The sequence below is a fragment of the Paralichthys olivaceus genome, chromosome 21 (genome assembly GCF_024713975.1).
Source record: "Paralichthys olivaceus isolate ysfri-2021 chromosome 21, ASM2471397v2, whole genome shotgun sequence".
NCBI lineage: Eukaryota > Metazoa > Chordata > Actinopteri > Pleuronectiformes > Paralichthyidae > Paralichthys > Paralichthys olivaceus.
Window position 1 is genome coordinate 7275006 of NC_091113.1, and position 16800 is coordinate 7291805.

Consider the following 16800-nt stretch of genomic DNA (forward strand, 5'->3'; position numbering starts at 1 on the left):
TTTTGGAAACAAGTCAAGTGCTAATACTGGCATCAATAACTTAGAGAGGTAAGGACAATTAACAGTTTTTACTGTGTTCACAAGTATTCAAAAATGTTTGCAAACAAAACACATCAGAAAATATTGTTTTGGTATCCGACTAAAACCTCAAGTCATCTATTTGCACAGATATATCAAAAGTAATTGATTACCCAGTGATAACAAAGTGATTTGCTTTATTAAAAGGGACAGTAAAACAAATATTTACCTTAATCTTCCTTCAGCGATACTTCCTTTATCCACCTTACTGACAAATATGCCACAGTCTCCAGGTAAATAAGGATCATTTACCCCTTCAGCAATATCAAACCCAAGTGCTTTCAAATCCATGTCCTATAAAAAGAGATTCAATTGTGCATTAATTGATTTAAAGGTAATTTTCTAAAATTACAGAGAAATGTTGAGATTATTGTGGATCTTACTCTGTGCTTCTCGATTTCAACAACTTCTGTCTCCCACTCCATTGAGTCCGTGTCAATGGCTGAATCATGTGAACTGTGAGCCATTAACTGTCGAAACCTCGCTTCCTCTTCCAACTGGTCCTCCACCTTTTCTCTGCAGGAAACGTACAATTTGAGGCTTTTATATAAATTCATCTGAACTTTGCTCAGTGAGTGACATGATTTCTCCACTGGGTGGCACCAAAGATCTGGTTAGAAATCTACATCCTGGATCAACAAACAAGAGGGTCACACGGTTTCACTCACTCAAGGGAAACTTAAACAATTGCATCCAAGTTTTAAACCTAAGTATAGTGCAGATGCCATAAGCCTGACAGAAAATAAAAAAAAGATATGGAGGAATGACTCACTTTAGTTCTTTGAGTTCCCGCGCAGAGTCGTTCTTCTGTTTCCTCATGTCATCCAGATTCCTCAGAGCATCTGCCAGATCGCTCACAGCTCGGTCTCTCTCTCGCCTCAGGTTGTCACACAGTGTGCTGACAAATGAACAGATTTTCATACAAAATGTAAACAAATCTATTTTAGTCCGAGACCCACTTACCACTCTGCATTCAATGTATCCAACAAACTTGATGCCTTTAGAACCAGCTCCTCACCGAATGCTCTCCCTCTCAGCCACTATCTTGTCCCTCTCCTGAAAGGCCCAGTCCCGTCGACACTTGGCGACCTCGGCCTCCTGCAGCGCCTCCTTCAGCTCCTGAGAGATGGCCTCGTACTGCTTCCTCAGCATTTCGATCTCCTTGTTGGCTCGTTCCATGTCCATAGTGGCAGAGTCTTGTTTCTGGAAGAGATGAAGAACATGTAAGATATTGAACATCAGTGTTAGAGTCTGCAGGTACAACTGGTGCAGGCAGAAACTGACTTTGAATCTAATATTTTCCTTTGTTAAGGATTTTATTAATTTGATTATTTAGAATCTATACAAGCTCCAGTAAAAAACACAAACAAACAATTTTTTTAATTTACTGCACATGGGTAGTTTAGAGATATCTTTCATCCATCCATTATCTATAACACTTATCCTATTGAAGGTCATGGGGGGCTGGAGCCAATCCCATCGGACAATGGGCAAGAGGCTGGGTACATCCTGGGCAATATAATATTTATATCAGTATTTTTACTCCGTAATATAGACATTGCACCCTAAAAATCCAAGGCTCTAGTTTAAAGTGTGTAGAATGAATGTGCATCTCATGTAAAGTCTGTATATGTAGCACTTTAACTCCCTCTTTAAATAACTACAGTGCGAGGAGACTGTAAAAGTGTAATTACAGCATTAATCAAGTCCACAGCTTGATTAATTCCATCAGAATTTAGTGCACTGTTGTTCCAGTTAATTATCCATTTCTGATGCGGCACAGTTTCCGTGTGCTCTTCAGAGTCAGGGAGAAGCTTTTCTCTGTAATTACTGGTAATTTTCTAATGCAGGAATATCAGGACTTTCATCACAATTAGTCCGATAACACGTCTCTCAACAAAATCAATGTGTGGAAACCTGCCAGCTGCAGGAAAAAGAACGCATTTACTACTCTATGAGATGAGATGAAGGGATTATTGTCCGAGGAATAAATCAATCCCTCCATTTGTAATGATAAATCTCCCGTCTGTCTGACTACCTGTCTGGCCTGGTAATACTCTCGCAGCAGCTGGTCCCTCTGGATGATGGCCTCTGTCCTCTCCTTGCGGGCCACGTCCCGCTCCTCGCGTACCGTCTCGATGTCCTTGCAGGCCTGGCTGAGCTCTTTCTGGGCCTCGGCCTTGTCCTTCACCTCGTGGCAGTATTTTTCCAGCAGCTCGTTCTTTTCGCAGATGGCCCGGTCCCTGTCCACCAGCGCTGATGCCAACTCCTTCATATCACAAAGACAAATTAACAGTGAGCGAGAGATTAAAGATGAATACTCATAAGAGGCAGAGTTTCACTTTCAAGCCATTCATTTGTAATGTCCATGAGGATATTTATGACACAGGCATTTCTATTTTGTACTGTCTCTTCTGCTTCTTAGTACCTACTTCCTTGTTTCCTGTGCAGGAGTGACGCTGGAATTTCTCCCTCTGGGATCAATAAAATCTTATCTCACTGAACAAAAGGTGCCACTAACAACACACTTCCTATTAAGGGAAGCGCTACACACCACAAAGACTCCCTTAAAGCACCTCACTTTTAAATAGCCATTGTGGGTTTTCTTTGTTACCGGCCAACTCACCCTGAATGTATCCTAATTAAACCAATAATGGATACGCACAAAACTTTAATGGGTTCTTCTGACCCATACCACATCTGTCAAGTCATTTTTCTGCTTAATCTTGCTTACAAACAAACATAGCCTCCTTGATGGAGGTAACTAAGGAAGCTGTCGATCCAGCCGTTACCTGACGCAGAGCCTCCAGCTCCTCATTGGCCACCCGTCTCTCAGAGGAAGTGTTCTTCAGCTTGGCCTCTGCCGTCTCAAGCCCAGTCTGAAGCCTGTCCACTTCCTTGATCACTTGGTCCCGCTCGCTCATGATCAAGCGATACTCGCTGATCACGGAGTCGCGCTCCTCCTTGTATTTCTCACTGTCCTTCGCCGCCTTGAGTTGCTGGGTCTTGAGACGCGTAGTTTCTGACTGCAGCCGCTCCATCTCTCGCTGCAGCTCCTTGTTCTGGGATGCAGCCTTGGACAGTTCCTGCTGCGTGCTGTCAAACCTGCACCAAATAGGAAATTTTGTGTGCAAAAAAACAAATCTTTGTAAAAAACAGGGATAGGCAAAAACCAAGCATGAGTCATAGAGGAAAAGTTAAAATTTGAAAGCATCTGTCCAACTGCAAAGCCTCATCTGGATTAAGAATGTTTTAAGTACTGTCCAGATCTGACCCTGGCATCTAGCACATGTTCTGAGTTTGAGGTTTTTTGCAATGGTTCTTAATCTTGAGAATTGTTTACTGTTCCTGAGGGCTGCTGGTTTTCTGTGTCAATGATATTTCCAGTTTCACCTTCTTATAGACGAGGAGCACTGCTGCTGGTAGTGGATGGCAGCGTCCCTCTGCTTCAGCAGCATGTCCAGCTGTTTCTGCAGACGGTGGTTCTCCTCCTCCGCCTGTTCCAGACGACTCAGGTCTACGTTGTGACTTGCACTATTCTCGTTGTAGCGCTTCCTCAGACCCTCGTAGTCGCCCTTCATGGCCTCTAGCTTGTCCACGGCTGTGTCATACAGCTTGTTTAGGACATCAGACGACCCCTCTCTCATCACCTGGAAATTACATCAGGCATCATGACTCTTGTATGCAGATGATATCATGAGTTGTTTCAACATAATCATATAATAATGTCATTGGATCATTCAGGAGCTTATTCAACATCACTAACATCTGCAGTTAGTGATGTTGGTAAACGTAAGTGACGTTATCCATCACAACAGCACTTTCACGGCAAAGAAAACTTTTTCAGTCCTGTGTCCCGAGTGAAGTTTGAATAAAGGAGTGAGCAGCTCTTTGTGTAGCAGCGGTGGCACAGCTACATGGTTCTGCAAACTGAGACCCGCAGCCAGTCTTTACTTGTCTTGGCTCAATTACTGCAGGTCACTTTCACAGTTTCAGGAAGAAAGCTGCAATCAGCATCACCACAGGCAAAGCAAACAGTTAATTCCAAACAGGCATTTTGAGAACGGGCACTGCACTAGTTTATAAAACTTGCATGACACTAATGGTGCTTCGACAGCAAACCTGTTCAAACTAACTCTGAAGCATTTGTGAGTTAAAGTTTCTCTGAACTGACCACGCAAAGTCTGCTTCTGATCAGACTCTGCACTTTGTTTCATGGTATTAACTACTTATTTTATTGATGTGATAATCACAGGAACCTTTGCTATGACTCACATCCCTCAAGTCCCTCACTACAAATTTTACTCCTAATTTGACTGAATAAATGTTAATGCAAATAATGACAAACTCTGCCGACAGTGAAGCATGCTACCAAAGAGTCAATGTAATACATTCCCCATCCCCCATGGTTATATAAGGTATTGCTAGAATTTAATGATCTGACCCTCTGGCTGCCAAGAGGCTGAATATACAGTGTCAGACAGTGTAACAGTAAAGGACACAGGTTAAGTCATTTATACGATCTGAAAGTATGTTTTGATTGATAGAGACACTGGAGGACCGATTGTTTCTCTGGATGATGTTGTCCTCTTTGAAGTAATGGTAACTGACAGAGAAATAAAGTGATTTGTCTCAAATGTCAAGATCCAGAAGAGTGAATCTCAAAGTTCTCAAGTTCTACACCAGTAAATCTATCTGTATTTGCGGTGTATAATCTGTAATGCAGATGATACCTGCTGGTGCAGCATCCTCATATCAGCAACCTCTCGCTGGTCGTCATCATGCAGTCTCCTCAGCTCCTCGCAGGCCTGCTTCACGTGGTTGTGCTCCCTGACCAGCTGTATGTTGTCCTGTCTCACCGCCTCCAGCTCGTCTTTCAGCTGGGCGTGCTCGCTCGCCAGACGGCTGTGTAGCGTACTGAGGAGGAAACACAGAAAGTACCGTCAGACCATGAGCACTGCCAGCCATGCTTAAAATTAGCATCAAAGTAAAAGCATAACTTATGAGGCACAACACAACAAATGTTCAACTGATGATCTTTTTAAAAACTTTTATTGATTGTCTTTTCCACAGGACAATTACAAGCTTAAAGCTGTAAAAGTGCTTAATTGTCGGTTTAACGATCTGAAACCCAAAAATATTTAATTTACAAAGAAATGAAAAAGTGCATAGAGGAACATCCTCACATAACTGGAACTAAAGAATAATTGGGATTTTGTTAAACTATTTAAACAGAATTTTTTTATTGATTACGATCATTTCTGTTATAACAATTCTTTGCATATTACTTCTTTTTATATTTCAGATGCTCTGTTTGAGGAAACGTCAGAATCTTTGTACATAGGCTTCATGATGAGGTACATGTGTTTCTGTGTCCGCTATTTGTCACATAACTTGCACCCATTTACTGGTTTATTTATTGAATAAAAATCATGCCACACAAATCAATAGAAAAAAAAAAAAAAAAAAAAAAAATCATACAGAGGCTTAAATCTAGGAAGCTCTAGAAAAAAAACTTGGTTATTAGGTACTGTGGAATAAAAAATGGTATTAAAATAATATTACTTAAAGCCTTATCGTTCAGGCCTTCATGCCACTAAAGAGACGCCAATTACTTGTATGCTGATATTAACAGTGAAATAGCCTCTTATGTAATACTGCTTCGCTGGTGACTGTACATACATGAATCACTAAGAGGCCATGACTGCTTAGAGCGATGTGTAATACATGCGCTAAGTGACGTATTTATTTAACTACAATTCATCAGGCAGGGATGAACGTGATTTCCCATTCACAGAGGACAGTGTTTAGTGTCAATGGATAAGAGCAGAGACAGACAGGACAATAACAAGTAAAGACTTTCTCTGATGTGCAAACAGGGCTCAGAAGGAGAGGCTTAAACATGGCAATAATCCTTCATCTGTCTGTTTGCGTTTGGGCCAGATGTCGGTTCCCTTCACTTTGGAGACAGTATGGCATCATTAAATCACACAAATGGACCAGCCTCCCCTTCACGTCAACTCGGCACAGCTTATTTCACGGGACAACAAATGCTCTGTTCGCATCATTATCCTCATGGCACAGATGTCATACCATGCATATAGGGTGCAGATGATGATTACAGAGCATGCTTTGGCATGAACTCTTCAAGAGGGGCATTACTTATAGAAGTAATACAGTTTGCAGTCAATATCACTGGTCTGAAAACATGACTGGATTTATGCTGCTAAGAGGACGATAAAACCCCCCTTTTTTTTTCTTTTTTAAACAATCTCAAAGATGAAATTAAATTGATGAAGGGATTCAAGGATTTTCTGCTTTTGGACTTCATCCATTTTACTCTAAATAAAATAAAATCTGTTCGATGCAATCTGCTGTGAATATCTCAGAGGAAGAACTGAACATCAGCTAAAACCCTGCAGGCCGAGCGTGAACGCATACAGCACAAATGTAGCGGCTGTTAAAAAATTTACAAAGGCCCTGTAGTAAGCTTTCAACTCACTGGTAGAAGTCTGCTTTCTTCACAGCCTCCTCGCACCTCTTCAGGGTGGTGCTGTGCTGGTTCTGCAGGGACTGCAGGTCTGCCATCGCCTTCATGCACTGCAGCTTCAGACGCTCGTAGTCATGACCTGCTTTTGAGTTTGGTCTATTTCACCGAGACAAAAATGCATGAGAGTTTAGTTTTAAGATGCCACATGGGAGTGTGACAGAAGAACAACTTAGAAAACCATCAAACAAACTTTGTGCTTAAGAGAGCCAACAGATGACAGGCGCAATTAAAATTGTATGCTCACCAGTTGTCGAGCATATTTTAAAACAATGTTGTGTTTTCGTTGCTCTGAAAAGCAGAACATGGCAAAATACCTTGATTCACCGAGTGCAGGTACACACGGGGTCAAAGCTCCTTTTTGTAAATGTTTGTTTGTCCTGGAAAACAAGTGTGTGAGATGAAAACGGTACCTGCAGTCATCGAAGGTGGTTCCAGGCGAGGAGAGTGCCAGACGTTTGCGTAGTTCATCCCTCTCGCGGGTCACGTGTCTGAGCTGGAAAAGAACCGTCTCCATCTTTTCGTTGACCGGGTGGCTGTCCATGTGGGCGGGCGGCGGGGAGGAGGCTTGAGCGGGCGTACCTGTGTGAGTCAGCATGTCACTGGTGGCATGTGATGTTCACAAAACTCAAGTGATGGGGGATTTTAGAGCAGATGCATCTGCGTCATTTGTTTAAAATGCTAATTCAGCAGATTACGTCAAGGTGTTAAACTGATGCTTCACAAAATGCTTTTCTTTATTTAATTTTTTTACTGAAACCTTGGAGAATATCAAGACAAAATGAAAACAAAAGAAGAGCACATTCACAAGATTAAATAGGCTCAGACTGAAATAAATAGGTGTTGCAGTAATAAGTATGAGCTCTCCGTCAAAGCTACTGGATCAAAACACATTTATTTACAATAAGCTGGACGAAAAGGAAAAAATTTTAATCACTGGATGCTTGTTAAGATAAAATCTGTTTAATATTCTACTTACCACTGTTTTAACCATTAACCTCAGTGCTTGTTACTATATCACACAGAAAATCCCCCACTGATACAAATCAAAGTTTCCCTTTCAGTGACATGAACCAGTCAAATCCTCTCTCGCGCAGAGAATGACTAAATGAAACGGGTCTCTGTGTGTTTGGGGGTAGAGGGTTTCTAAATCCTTCTCACATCTGTGTAATCACTTGCATGTGCTCAGAGTGTAAACAGGCAGTAACCAAATGACTGAAAACCAACCGTTTGTTTATAAGACTGGTTGGTTCTTCAGAGCATGCTCATTGTCATTTTTTAAAACCAGGAAGAAAATGTTTTCTTATATGTCTGCACCTGACACCTGAACGTCGCCATGAGCACCACACTCACCTAAGCTGCTGAGAGAGCTGCTGCTTTCCGAGTCCGACGGCATGGTGGACAAGACGCTGTAAGTGGACCCTGCAGAGGCGAACAAAAACATTAAAGTCAGCTCCGAGTGTACTCGAGCATGTCTGCATTATAGCTGGATGATTATCTCCAGCATTGTATGGTACATCAAGGCTCTGCAGCTTGGGTTACATTCAGGGGCCTTCACTGAAAAAAGGCCAGCTGGAGGCATAATAAGGTGGGACTTTCCCCAACTTGGGATGACGGGCCTGTGGGCTGACAGCAGAGTGTGGCTAATTATCAGTTGGTCAGGGAGCTTGAATACTGACGAGCCAGGGCCCCAAAGAGGCTGCAGCCTCCGAGCTGCTTCTTTTATCTCCTCTGACAACATCGCACACAGTCCCCCCTGTGAAAGCCCCGTCTTTTATAGCCTACAGTGATCCATAATTAACTGTACAGAAAGGAAGCCTCAGTACAACACTAAGTATTATGGAGGAGATGGTGTTATATGAAAAACCAAAGAAATTGTATTTTTTTTAGGATCAGAGAGACTGCGACTAAAAACTGTTTTCATCTCAATAAAACTTTATTATCTGGGAAGAAACTTTGTGTAGACAGTGTTACAGCCTTGTTATGTTGAACGCATACATTTCTGTAGAAAAATTTAACATTCACAGTGAAAAACTGGTCCGTGTTCAGCTCGGACAAAACGTTTATTTGAACGTAAACGGTAGTGCATTGAACACACTGTTTTGATACGCAGTGTTGCAACTATGGCAGCTGAGAAGGCCGGAATTGTCGTTCTTGTGGGAGAAACCTCTGAGCTAGATGACATGCGTTTAAAATCGGTGCTTTTTGTATTAAATATCTTAATTACAGCAGCATGCCTCATAGCAAGATGGTGCCCGGTTGTTACACAGCGAACAAACGTATTGCATAACTGGGAAATCACATCAAAATGTTGCAAAAACGTTGAGATTAAAACATGACACTGGTGTAGAGTTAAAGCAGAATAACAAAGAGTTGATGCTTGTTGAGGTGTCAATGTCAGGGTGTTTGTTTTACATTACAAACAAAGCCGGTTTCCGAAGCTGTTCAACTATTCGTCTAGCACTTCAGATGGAGCACCCTGATTCTTTAAGGACTGTAATGAGCAGTTCTCACTGCCACAGGGTTTTTGTTTTTGATACTGCTGAGAGCCAAAGTCAGAACTTAAGCTACTCCAAAATGCTGCGTCTTGCAGATATATCCGCATGTACAGCATCTCTGCCAATAAGTAACACGAAACTGTAGCTCAGAAATTCCACAGATCTTGAAGTCATTTAGAAACAGTGTCCACATTACAGGGTTTATACACCAGAGAGCACTTACTTTATTTTTCATCCACAAAAATGGCCCACTCTGGATACATCAAGGTCATAATTCTTCCTTTTAAAACATTTAAGGGTGTTTTTTAAACTGAATCCATGTAAAATATATATATATAAATATGACTAACTGATGCACAGTTATCAAATTTATTCAAGTCTCAAATATTGAACAATAAAACAAAAATCTGACATCCATTGAGCTATGGTTGTATATTTTCAAAAACAGCTTTTCTTTAATCTAAAACATCAAATCTAAAGTACTCAATTAGTTTTGTTCGATCTTTAAGCTTTTCAGTTAAAAATCTATTTTAATCACGCTTGAGATGTCTAACCGGCTGCACAAATCTAGATCAAAAAGCCAGAGGTGCACATTGTGCTGTGATCCAACTTGGCTGTAGGATGAGAAGCTTATAGTTCAGTTAAATCAGCCACTTCCACCCCTGATGTAAACTAGCAGGAGCATGACAAACGATTGTATTTACCCACGTCCTAGTCCTCTAAATCAATCCCTGGTTGGCCGAGTTCCCACTAGCTAAAGGAGACCGTGAGTTTGATTAAGACTGGAAGGAGCCCAGCGAACATGGCTCACCCCTCTTTTTTCCCAGCAAAGGACTGAAAGAGAAAAAAAAGACTGATGTGCCTCAGGAACCGTGGCATCCCATGGATCAAGCTCTCTTTGTTCTCGCTCTAGCTTAAGTTTCCCATGACTCTGTTTGAGCAAAGAGTGTCTCAATGGGCAAGGTTCACTGTGTCATAGCTCACTCACTTTTCTGCTCCGTGAAAGTCATGTGACCTGGACCTCGCAGTGGTCTGACCCTCAGCGCTCAAGTGTCTCATTTAGGCTGATTTCTTAGCTACTCAATGCCCTTTGGAGGTTTTCTAATTTACCTAAAACGTTCATGAGAACAAGATGGAAAAGGGGGGGGGGGGGGGGGACAGTAGGAGAGTGTCGTCTTTTTCAGAGCTGAAAACAGAAGCACAAACACTGAGCGCTGATATCTTCTGAAATCACATCTGATACTCTATCAGTGGAGTAGAGTAAGAAACACTGAGCGCTTTATAAGGACAGTCACATGGTTTGACTCAGATCTGACAGCTTTACAAGAAGTTAAATGTAATCTCTCATTTTAGGGTAAACTGACAAGTTAAAAATAAGATATTGCATTTTCCCAGACTGAAATCCGCCCATCGATCTTGGTAAACATGCAGCTTATATTCATATTTCGGCCCACCTGTTGGTCAGTCTTGACAAGACTTAAAACTTCCCTATGGCGGTTTCTTGATGTTAACACTTAGTGTTACTCATCACAACTCATTGTATGCATCCTTGAAGTCTAACAAACATTTTGACTGAACTTCCTTCCTGTAAAACATGCCCACTGGAAATAACAAACCAGTGAAATCAAGCTTTTTAACTCTCCTACTAAAGATCAGTGTTATTTTGCAGTGACACAGGTGATCCAAGTGAACACGTCAGCCATGATACACACCCTTGTGATACGCTGCCGTCATTTTATTGTCCTTAAAGATGAGAACAATGTGTAAACAAAAAGGCCTCTACTGTCAAAGCCCTGAAGATATGGTTATATAACAACTACAGAATATCTTTAATCATTAAAAAAGAAAGCAAGTGAAGCCCCTTGGGTGCACATACCTTTTTAAGAAGTGTATTAACATGCATCAGATGCAGCTCAGATCATCTTAATAAGCTACACTTATTACCATTACTGGCAATTGATTTTACAGCATTTGCTGACTGAGGAAGCGTTCACTCGTCTACATTGTTTTGATTTCAAAGGTGATCTGGGTCTCTCTCCCTGTGGGATTCCAGGTGACTGGGGAGTAACAAGATCAGGCTGTTGACAGTGCATATCATTTAAAAACAGTCTGTAACAAGCCACTGTTTTCCTGGGGAAAGGCCCTTCTTTTGGCTGTGCAGTGGAGGAACCTGTCCGCCCAGTAGCAAACAGCGGCTCAGCCCATTTGTGTCCCGTGTGACCGCAAACAAGAAGCTGCACACTACAACAAACTGCAGCCCAATGCACGTTCATGTACAAACCTCTTCAGCAGCAGAAAGCCTATGAGCACTCACTGTGCAGCTTCCCTCCTCTTATAAATAATTAGGACAGAATAAACGCATACTTAATTAATAATACCTCAACATTCAGCTTACCGAATATGATACAATAGCTGAGAGTCAGAGATATAACTACAAATGCAAACACTGTTTTGAAATGCAAACATGCAGTAGAAGCACTGAGCAAGGAGTGTGCAAGGATTGTTGTAGTAGAGTTTTCTGTAGCTTTAGAATAAAGGGGTGTGACGAAGGGGGGAATAGTACAGAGTATTTTTGTGAGTTTACAGGACACTATTAACCTCATCTGACACTGAGTGCACTGCAGAGAAGAGTAAAAACATCCCAAAACGATTAGAGAAGACGCTGAGATCTGTGCCACCTCGTCACTGCATCATCTGCAAGCAACTTAATGTAAAGAAACAAAAGGCTGGTACCAGGTAGATCGTATGAGGCTGAAACAAAACGGGCATGAAGGTGGAATCTGTGTTAATAACTGAAAATGTTGCACAATGTAGTATAAACTCACCAAACCATCATAATCTTGTAAATGCTTCAGAAATATATATTTGTCAGATGATGACATGATGAAAGTGATGCAGGTTGGTGCTGTAGCATGGCACAAATGACGTCTCTCACTCTCCACTCAATACTGCACTGTGTGCATTAAGACACATTTAATTCTTAGCTCATTTATTTGACTTTGACAGTGGGGTATTGATTCTCACCCTCACACACACGCAGCTCGTCACTACATTGATTGTTTAAGTCTTTTTGGCTCCATTAAATACTTTCACAAAAGGCTGGCAGGCTGTGCTTTCAGTGACAGGGCAAAGGAAACAAGCACAGCAGTGTGTGTGTGTGTGTGTGTGTGTGTGTGTGTGTGTGTGTGTGTGTGTGTGTGTGTGTGTGTGTGTGTGTGTGTGTGTAAATAAGCATCAGGTCCCATGATTGTGCAGCCCTCTCTCTCACACACACACTCTTTAAACTTGCCCAGGGGAAGAGTCATGGCCTTCATCAAGTTGTCATATGGTCAATACTCCTAATGTTGGTCAGATCGACAGTCAGAGGCTCGATCACAACCATAACAACCCATCAGTGTGATAAATCTGCACATGCCTTCACAATAATCTACTTTTATTCATGGTTTAAAAATCTCCAGTCAATCTACATGAGGTAACGAACCCTGTGGTGGCTGCTCACCGGTCGTGTGGTCCACTGGTCCGGTGCCGTTGAGCAGCACCGAGTGCAGGTGAGGGTGCGTCTTCTCCAGGGCCGAGCACAACTCGGAGAAATGGTCTCTGTCCTTACTCATCAGGATCTTCAGGAGAAGCTCCACTTTCTCCGGGTTGGAGGCGCAGCTGTGCCCCAGCTCGAAGCGCTCCGCCGGGCTGAGGCTCCCGCAGTGAGCCAGCACGTCCACGACCCGGTCCGCGTCTGTTATGGACTCCACCAAGTTCTGGTAGCATGTCTCCAGTAACTCCTTATTCCTGGGATCCATCTTCTTCTTCTTCTTCTTGCTCCTTTCTTTCTTCTTCTTCTTCTTTAGTTTCGCTCCCCTCCTCCCTCCCTCCAACTCCTTCGCTTCAACCAAACCAGCTCCGGGGACAAATCCAGCGTCTTAATCTTTTCTGGTAGTCAACTTCCAACCCCCGGACTAGAAGTAACTCCTGACCCCCCTGGAGGAACTACCCGGCCCGGCCCGGCTGGGGACGGTTATCGACCCGAACTGAGGGATACACCAGAAGTAGCCATATTTGTTGCCCAAGGCTGTTGACTGCGCGGAGATGACAACACATTTTCCCCCGACCGCGGCCGCTCCTGCCGCCGCTGCTCCCTCCGTCCTTCCCCGGGAAGAAGAAAAACTGAGTGAAAAAAGACGTCGGCGCCTCTTCCAGCTCCGCTCCACACACGCTACGTGGACATTAAAGTCCCGAGCTGAAGTCGTGCGGACATGTTGGAAAGTGGAGAAACTCCTGAGCAGCGCTTCTCCGTGAAACTACAAACTCCGCCATGTCTCCCTGGGTCCGCGCCGCAGCAGCTGTAGCGATCTGCCAATCATCGTCCCCGCCGTGGACTTTTAAGGTAAAAAGGGGGCGGGGCTTCGCTTTCACCTGGTTCCTCCGCTGTAATCGTCGTTATGAAAATGATCACGTGACGATGGTTATAAACCAGGTGACACTGTCGTGATGTCGTCTGTTGTGTTCGGTGAAAAACCAACAAGGGAAAAGTGAAAATGGATGTTTTACAAACTTATGTATATGTCCCTGTTATTGTTGTGGTAACAATAACATTTCCCTTATTGTGTTCCTTATGAATACAAAGTAACCCACCAGTGTGTTGTGGTTTTCTTTACCCTAGAATGGGCCCTGTATATTTAAAGGTACAATGTGTATTTTATTTTGCAGTTGAACACTTCTCACCTCACCCTCCTCTTCCAAACATGAAGGAGAACCTCTGGTAGCATTCAGTTGTCATGAAAACTCAAAAGAGGTTTAGTTTGTCCAGTCTGGACTAATGTAAAAAACATGGCGGCCTCCGTAGAGATGGTCCCCTCGATGTTAATATAAAGTATTCAAATATAAAGAGCCTTGTCTGGGGTAAAGAACACTACAGTTTAGATGAAACGAACTAGTGAAAACATCATGAGGATTATTCTACATTAAATTTCTGACAACAGTTCCCTTTCACCTAAATCTTACACACTGGACCTTTAAATACTTTATATTTACATCAGGAGAGGGTCCATTCTACGGAGGCTGCCATTTTTTTTACGGTAGCCCAAACTGGACAAACTAACTTCTGCGTTTTTATATGATAACTGAAGGGCGACCTCAGGTTTTCTCCCATGTTTGGAAGGGGAGGATGAGGTGTGGGGTATTCAGCTGAAACATGTAACTTTACTACTAGATGTCACTAAATACTACACCCTGAACCCTTAAAGGGATAGTTCACCCAAAAATGAAACTTCACTCATCATCTACTCACCACTGTGCCGATGGAGGCATTAATATGGAGTTGTCTCCTCTTTGCAGCTATTACAACTCTTCTGGGAAACCTTTCGACAAGATTTTAGAGTGTGTCTGTGGGAATTTTTGCTCATTCATCCAAAATAGCATTTGTGAGGACTCGATTTTCCTATAATGCATCTGTACATGTGATAAAATCTCACATAGCGATATTTCTACTGACGTATTTATCCAGTACAGTGGAGTTCAAAGAATATGCTATATTGAGTGAAGTTTAATTGTAACTCCATGTGCAGCTGCAATGCCCCTAAACAGTGGATCCCAATCTAACACACACACACATACATTTATACTCTAAATGTTAGCAAATATTGCCCTAAAATCACAAAATAATCTTCTTTGTCATTTCTGTCGCTTTGTTGTACAGAAGCTTAATGACATCGTAATCTCCCAAAATGCCCTTTATCTCTATAGGGACTTACTTATCGTGTAGGGGGGGAAACTAAATGTCTCAATGTGTGGTTGTTGGTTGTCATATGTTTAAGGAGCATTGCATTATGCAGGCATGTGGTACCGTACAATAAAGTGAATTTGTTTCTGGTAATCTGGCACGTATCCTTTGCGTTATGCAGTTGTGTAAATACAACAGCATTGAATATCATGCATTTATTGATTTGTGCTTCACTTTCCAAAGCTTGACCTGTTTTTTGTATCCAGTTATGGATGTTGCACATGCATCGTTCATTTTTGAATCATTTATCATTTCATTTTGAGGAAACTGCAACAGCTATGTGTGACTTGATCTCTTTTCAGAGCAGATTGTATATGTACCACCAGATCATATAGAGTTGCCTATTACTCATCTGGATTGTCCCCTGACACATCTGCCCCGCTCCGTGAGCTTTCTTCTGCTCCACATAATCCATCAGATCTCAAAAGAGGCAGTCGTCACAGAACACTGAAATCCTCAAGAAACAAATGACGTAAATGCAGATGATGAAATCGTGTAAGAAAATCCATACATTCTCATATGTAGCCTCACATACATGACCTTGCCAAAAGCTGAATGTGAAAATCTACCAAACATTTACCGTAACTGATGACAATGCTCTATATATAATTAAGGGTTTTCAGTGTATTGGCTTTATGAGGACTGTGACTCTCATCTGGAGCTAGGCAGGGCTTGGCTTTAAAGCTTAATACGGTACACACTGTGCCTATACATTTCTTCAGTTTAAAACTGCTTTAACAATCCAAGTGGTTATATAACAACTACACTAATTTATTTTCCCTGCAGGGAAAAATCCATATGGAACTCACCAAGAAAACTAATTGAAATGTGTGGGAACTATGTAAATTCTAGATTAAAATTCGAGACCCATAAATCTTCAAACTCTGGCTGGGTTTTGTGATGGTTTGCTGACCTCCGGCAGTGTGCCGCTCTAAAGCCTCTTTAGCTGGACGTATATAGACAAGTGAAAGAACAGGTTGAACAGGTTTTATTCTCTTATTTTGTCAAATATCACAGGATGAGACTCAGACTGTGCAGGTTGCAGCTCTGCAGACAGGGCTATAGTGATATCTGCTGCAACATCTCATTATGTGTTGTTGATCTAATCCTCGGGTTTGTAATTTGCTTATATGCACTCATGAAGTTTAAAGCAGGATTATGTCCCTGGCAACCAAATGTCACTCAACAACACATTCCTTATTGGACGGCTGCAGAATATCCACTGTGAATCAACTATTTGGTTGATACTTACTTGTCCATGACACAGTATTAATAGTAGTAAATGGTTAGGGGGATGTGAATTAAGGTAAAACCGGTGACTAGTCTCAGTTGACTCATTGAAATGGATTTCATTTCAAATTATGTTTAAAATGCCTGTGTCCCAAACGTACAATGAGATTTTATTTTTTTAATCGTTTGTCACTTTATTTTAGTATTTTCCTCTTTTCCCTTTATGTCAGTAGGAGTTTTTCTTCAGAGTAAAATATCATATCAAATATGAATTATTTAGCATTCCAAGATTTAAAAACATACAAACTAAACTAGAATGGCAATAGAGCCAAGGCCCAACAGTCCCCTTATGAAACCACATTTACATTCACTAGATCTTTATTTGAATTCTGCACCAAATCACACACACTCAAAAATATCAGTGATAAATGCTTCACGATTTCACCTGACAGGCCTCCTGTGCGGACTCTTCTATGTAGTTTCCAGATTACATGATTGACGACGCTGCGCAGCAGTCGAAATTAAAACTACAATTACGAAACTAATAAATCAAACAAAACACAGATGTCAATGTTCTCGTCTCTGTCTTAAAACCTTAGGCCACGACCTCATCCCTAACCTCTTTGTCTGACTGGAACTGATGATGTGTACAGGTTCTTTTGACTGACACC

The 16800-nt window shown here is 41.9% G+C and overlaps 1 protein-coding gene across 6 annotated transcripts in view; it reads right to left on the reverse strand.

Moving 5' to 3' along the window:
• Nucleotides 1-13464, reverse strand: part of LOC109626926 (disks large homolog 5-like) — a 26740-nt gene extending 13276 nt beyond the window's left edge. For 2 of the 6 annotated variants that reach the window (XM_020083177.2, XM_069517806.1), the window contains exons 1-12: nt 12623-13062; nt 7979-8047; nt 7039-7207; nt 6581-6724; nt 4812-4995; nt 3472-3728; nt 2871-3183; nt 2117-2347; nt 1097-1281; nt 851-976; nt 462-594; nt 248-372 (exon numbers count right to left, since the gene is read on the reverse strand). In XM_020083177.2, the coding sequence (XP_019938736.2) occupies nt 248-372; nt 462-594; nt 851-976; nt 1097-1281; nt 2117-2347; nt 2871-3183; nt 3472-3728; nt 4812-4995; nt 6581-6724; nt 7039-7207; nt 7979-8047; nt 12623-12920 (2234 nt within the window). In that variant the 5' untranslated portion in view covers nt 12921-13062. Of the gene's footprint in view, nt 1-247; nt 373-461; nt 595-850; nt 977-1096; nt 1282-2116; nt 2348-2870; nt 3184-3471; nt 3729-4811; nt 4996-6580; nt 6725-7038; nt 7208-7978; nt 8048-12604 lie in introns of all 6 variants that reach the window. The other 4 variants (XM_069517808.1, XM_069517804.1, XM_069517807.1 and 1 more) reach the window with 3 other exon arrangements.
• Between the last annotated feature and the right edge of the window lie 3336 nt (nt 13465-16800).